The sequence below is a fragment of the Heptranchias perlo genome, chromosome 4 (assembly GCF_035084215.1).
Source record: "Heptranchias perlo isolate sHepPer1 chromosome 4, sHepPer1.hap1, whole genome shotgun sequence".
In the NCBI taxonomy this organism is placed as follows: domain Eukaryota; kingdom Metazoa; phylum Chordata; class Chondrichthyes; order Hexanchiformes; family Hexanchidae; genus Heptranchias; species Heptranchias perlo.
Genome location: NC_090328.1, coordinates 98,276,544 through 98,282,543, shown reverse-complemented (window position 1 = coordinate 98,282,543; position 6,000 = coordinate 98,276,544). Strand labels below are relative to the sequence as shown.

Here is a 6,000-nt window from a genome sequence, read left to right as displayed (position 1 = left end):
GCAAGTAGCTTTTGTTTTGTAATCAGTCAAAGAAAGACTTGCATTTGTACTGCGCCTTTCACGATGTCCCAAAGCCATTGAAGCAACTTTGAAGTGTCGCTATTGTTGTAATGTAGGAAATGTGGAAGTCAAGTTGCACAAATAGCAATGTGATAATGATCAGAGAATCTGTTTATAGGTATTGATTGAGGGATAAATATTGGTCAGGACTTCGGGAGAACGAACCCTGCTCTTCCATGAAAGGGCAGACGGTGCCTCGGTTTAAGGTATACATGCCCACTCCAGAGACTTTACATAATTTAGGCTGCTAATTCAGTGCAGTACTGAGGGAGTGCTGCACTGTCAAGAGGTGCTGTCTTTCAGTTGAGACATTAAACCGAGGCCCCGTCTACCCTCTCAAGTTGCACTATTTGAAAAACAGCAGGGCATTCTCCTGATGTCGTGGCCAATATTTATCCCTCAACTAACACCTAAAAACAGATGATCTGGTCATTACCTCACTGCTGTTTGTGGGAGCTTGCTGTACGCAAATTGGTTGTTGCATTTCCTACATTACGACACGACTAGTCTTCAAAAGTACTCAACTGGCTGTAAAGGGCTTTGGGGCGTCCTGAGGTCGTGAAAGATCACCATATAAATGCAAGTTCGTTCGTTCTTGTTTTTTAAAAAGTGGGTTGTACATAATCATTACCCCATAAAGCACGTACATGAACCAAAACTTAATCTCCCATTTTGGACCTAATAGATTGACAAATTTTGTAACTGGCTTATAAAATTCCAGTACAAATATGGTTAAGATTTGGCAGATCAGCTTGATCACATCACTGTGATTTTATCTTTCGGGAGAGTGCAAAATGTTAATGTATCTAAAAGTCCATTTCTCCAATCTTCTAAAGGAGTGTGTAGAAAAATGCGAGTGTTATTTCAATGCTGTATCATCTGTAGTCCTATAGTCTTGTGGACTCATGTAAAATGTCTCTGGTGTGGTTTTATGCATGCATTACTTTTGCTTCTCTGCCTGACAGATTCAATTAGTCGGCTATTATAGGGTGTAGCTGGAACAGTAGTTAGCTATTCTCAGTGTTAAATGGACAATGTTACATGAGAGTAGGGTGGAGCTGTTGTGTAGGTCGTCTGCAGACTTTGCCCTGATTCTGCACCTTCCAATCCAGACTCTGCCATGTCTCTACCCCTAATCGTAGACTCTTGCTGAACTCGGTAGTGTTAGCGCTGTGCGTTCTCTAGAACTTGGTAGTGTTAGTGCTGTGTAGTCTCTGAACGCGGTAGTGGAGTGCTGTGCGCTCTCTGAACTCAGTAGTGTTAGCGCTGTGCGCTCTCTGAAATCAGTAGTGTTGGCGCAGTATGTTCTCTGAAATCGGTAGTGTTGGCACTGTGCACTCTCTGAATGCAGTAGCGAAGCGTTGTCCGTTCTCTGAAATCAGCAATGTTCGCTCTCTGGATGCAGTAGTGTTGGCGCTGTGCGCTCTCTGGAAGTGGTAGTGGAGCGTTGGCCATTCTCTGAAATCAGCAATGTTAGCGCTGTGCGCTCTCTGAATGCGGTAGTGTTGGCACTGTGTGCTCTCTGGAAGCGGTAGTGGAGCGTTGCCCGTTCTCTGAAATCGGCAATGTTAGCGCAGTGCGCTCTCCGAACTGGGCAGTGGAGCGCTGTGCGCTCTCCGAAATCGGCAATGTTAGCGCAGTGCGCTCTCTGAAGGCGGTAGCCTGTCGAACGACGACTGGATCAAATTACACATTCCAGAAAATTTGAATTACCCTGCAGCAGACTGGATCAAATGACACATTCCAGCCAAAGGAGTCGGTAAGTATTAACCCCTCACATCCTGTAGGTTGCAATACCAGATTATATTACTTCCCCCACAGTGGTGGTAATAGACGCGACCCTCTCGCCCCAGCCTCTCCTCATCATTGCCCCTCCCAGCTCCCGCAGTGAAAGTTCTCACTGCGCAAACTCCGCTCCCATGGCCTGTCTCTCAACGTGCACGCGCCGGAATGAGGGAGCGGAAGTGAGGTCAAATGGTGACTCTCCCGCGGGCTGGCGGCGGGTTTGTTGCGGAGAAGCGGAAGTGACGAGCGTTCACTGCGCGGCCGTTAGAACAAAAATGGAGGAGGAACAGAAAGAGAATCTTCCGAGAGCCGCGGAGAGCGGCCTGGGCTCGGGTCCGGGCTCGGGTCCGGGTCCGGGTCAGGTGAGGCGAGGCGGCTGGAGTCACTCCGAGTCGCGAGCGGGGCCGTGCTGCTTACGTCAGAGGGTCCGGGCGGGGGAAGGGACTGGAACAGGCTGCAACTGGGAGACCGTTTATCAGAGACATCCTCCCCTCCCCTTTAAATGAGGAGAGACATCCTCCCCTCCCCTTTAAATGCGGCGATATCCTCCCCTCCCCATTAAATGAGGAGACATCCTCCCCTCCCCTTTAAATGAGGAGACATCCTCCCCTCCCCTTTAAATGAGGAGACATCCTCCCCTCCCCTTTAAATGAGGAGACATCCTCCCCTCCCCTTTAAATGAGGAGACATCCTCCCCTCCCCTTTAAATGAGGAGACATCCTCCCCTCCCCTTTAAATGAGGAGACATCCTCCCCTCCCCTTTAAATGAGGAGACATCCTCCCCTCCCCTTTAAATGAGGAGACATCCTCCCCTCCCCTTTAAATGAGGAGACATCCTCCCCTCCCCTTTAAATGAGGAGACATCCTCCCCTCCCCTTTAAATGAGGAGACATCCTCCCCTCCCCTTTAAATGAGGAGACATCCTCCCCTCCCCTTTAAATGAGGAGACATCCTCCCCTCCCCTTTAAATGAGGAGACATCCTCCCCTCCCCTTTAAATGAGGAGACATCCTCCCCTCCCCTTTAAATGAGGAGACATCCTCCCCTCCCCTTTAAATGAGGAGACATCCTCCCCTCCCCTTTAAATGTGGCGGTATCCCCCTCCCCTTTAAATGCGGCGACATCCTCCCCTCCCCTTTAAATGAGGAGAGACATCCTCCCCTCCCCATTAAATGAGGAGAGACATCCTCCCCTCCCCTTTAAATGAGGAGACATCCTCCCCTCCCCTTTAAATGAGGAGACATCCTCCCCTCCCCTTTAAATGAGGAGACATCCTCCCCTCCCCTTTAAATGAGGAGACATCCTCCCCTCCCCTTTAAATGAGGAGACATCCTCCCCTCCCCTTTAAATGAGGAGACATCCTCCCCTCCCCATTAAATGAGGAGACATCCTCCCCTCCCCTTTAAATGAGGAGACATCCTCCCCTCCCCTTTAAATGAGGAGACATCCTCCCCTCCCCTTTAAATGAGGAGACATCCTCCCCTCCCCTTTAAATGAGGAGACATCCTCCCCTCCCCTTTAAATGAGGAGACATCCTCCCCTCCCCTTTAAATGCGGCGACATCCTCCCCTCCCCTTTAAATGAGGAGAGACATCCTCCCCTCCCCTTTAAATGCGGCGACATCCTCCTCCCCTTTAAATGAGGAGAGACATCCTCCCCATCCCAATTAAATGTTGAGGCACTATATATAAATTCATCAGAAAAGGGAATAGTGCCAGAAGACCGGTGGGCAGCTGATGTGATTCTTATTTTTTAAAAAGGGGAGATAGAACAAGTCCAGGGAACTATAGACCAGTTAGCTTAACACCGGTGGTAGGAAAGGTAATGGAATCTTTACTTAAAGATGTAATTGAAAAACATCTGGAGAACAAAAATATAATCAAGACTAGTCAGCATGGATTTCAAAAGGGATGGTGATGCTTTTCCAACCTTATTGAATTCTTTGAAGAAGTATCAGAAAGGGTAGACAAGGGCAATGTAGTAGATGTAATATATTTGGATTTTCATAAGTATGAGTGTGCATTTTGGTACCAAGAATAAGGATGCCACATACACCTTGGAAAATAAGAGTTTAAATAGAGTAGAGCAGTAAGGGATCTGGGGCACAGACACACAAATCACTAAAAGTAGCAACACAGGTTAAAAAGGCCATAAAAAGCAAACTAAGCACTGGGGTTCATTTTTAGAGGGATAGAATTGAAAAGCAGGGAAGTTATGTTAAACTTTTGTAAAATCTTGGTTAGACCACACTTGGGAATACTGTGCACAGTTCTGGTCTGCATATTATAAAAAGGATATAGAGGCACTAGAGAAGGTGCAAAAAAGATTTACGAGGTTGTTACCAGAACTGAGAGGTTATTCCTATCAGGAAAGATTGAACAGGCTGGGGTTCTTTTCTCCACATCTATAAAAAGGAGGCAGAGAGGTGGTCTGATAAAGGTTTTTAAGATTACGAAAGGGTTTGATACGGAAGACGTAGAGAAGATGTTTTCACTTGTGGAGGAGACTAAAAGTAGGTGCTGTAAATATAAGGTAGTCACTAACAAATCCAATAGGGAATTCAGGAAAAACCTCTTTACCTAGAGAGTGGTTAGAATGTGAAACTCACTACCACAAGGAGTACTTGAGGCAAATAGCATGGATGTACTTAAGGGGAAACTAAATAAACATGCGGGAGAAAGGAATAGAAGTATATGCTGATAGGGTTAGATGAAGAGGGGTGGGAGGAGGCTGGTATGGAGCATAAACACCAGCATAGACCATTTGCGCCGAATGGCCTGTTTCTGTGCTATACATTTTGTTTAAGTGCGGGGACTGCCCCCCCCTTCGGACGCGGATTCCCCCCCCCCCTTCGGACGCGGATTCCCCCCCCCCCTTCGGACGCGGATTCCCCCCCCCCCTTCGGACGCGGATTTCCCCCCCCCACTTCGGACGCGGATTTCCCCCCCCCCCCCACTTCGGACGCGGATTCCCCCCCCCCCCCCCACTTCGGACGCGGATTCCCCCCCCCCCCTCCCCACTTCGGACGCGGATTCCCCCCCCCCCCACTTCGGACGCGGATTCCCCCCCCCCCCACTTCGGACGCGGATTCCCCCCCCCCCCACTTCGGACGCGGATTCCCCCCCCCCCCCACTTCGGACGCGGATTCCCCCCCCCCCCCCACTTCGGACGCGGATTCCCCCCCCCCCCCACTTCGGACGCGGATTCCCCCCCCCCCCCACTTCGGACGCGGATTCCCCCCCCCCCCACTTCGGACGCGGATTCTCCCCCCCCCCCCCCCCCCCACTTCGGACGCGGATTCCCCCCCCACCCCCCTTCGGACGCGGATTCCCCCCCCCCCCCCACTTCGGACGCGGATTCCCCCCCCCCACTTCGGACGCGGATTACCCCCCCCCCCCACTTCGGACGCGGATTACCCCCCCCCCCCCCACTTCGGACGCGGATTACCCCCCCCCCCCCTTCGGACGCGGATTACCCCCCCCCCCCTTCGGACGCGGATTCCCCCCCCCCCCCCCCCCCTTCGGACGCGGATTCCCCCCCCCCCCCCTTCGGACGCGGATTTCCCCCCCCCCCCCCTTCGGACGCGGATCCCCCCCCCCCCCCCCTTCGGACGCGGATTCCCCCCCCCCCCCCCCTTCGGACGCGGATTCCCCCCCCCCCCCCCCTTCGGACGCGGATTCCCCCCCCCCCCCCCCTTCGGACGCGGATTCCCCCCCCCCCCCCCCCTTCGGACGCGGATTCCCCCCCCCCCCCCCCCCCTTCGGACGCGGATTCCCCCCCCCCCCCCTTCGGACGCGGATTACCCCCCCGTCCCCGTCCCATCGGATGCGGATACCCCCCCCCCCCGTTCCTTCAGATGCGGATACCCCCCGTTCCTTCGGATGCGGATACCCCATCGCCTTTAAATGCTGAGACATATGGAGTCAGCTGTACCATTCAGCACTATATTGTCAGCCCTGGCTCAGTTTAGGACTCTCACCTCTGAGTCAAGTTGTGGGTTCCAGCCCTACTCCAGATACTTGAGCACATAATCTAGACTGACACTCCAGTGCAGTACTGAGGGAATGCTGCATTGTCAGACGTGCCACCTTTCAGATGAGACGTTAAACCGAGGCCCTGTCTTCCCTCTCAGGCAGACGCAAAAGATGCCAAGACA

General features: G+C 52.4%; 1 protein-coding gene across 1 annotated transcript in view; it reads left to right on the top strand.

Annotated features, from left to right (window-relative positions):
• The first annotated feature begins 2,068 nt into the window (after nucleotides 1-2,068).
• The window catches only part of eri1 (exoribonuclease 1), a 28,755-nt gene continuing 24,823 nt past the window's right edge, over nucleotides 2,069-6,000 (top strand). Inside the window, exon 1 of the mRNA XM_067983372.1 lies at nucleotides 2,069-2,207. Coding sequence (XP_067839473.1) covers nucleotides 2,121-2,207 — 87 coding nt within the window. The 5' untranslated portion in view covers nucleotides 2,069-2,120. The remainder of the gene's footprint in view (nucleotides 2,208-6,000) is intronic.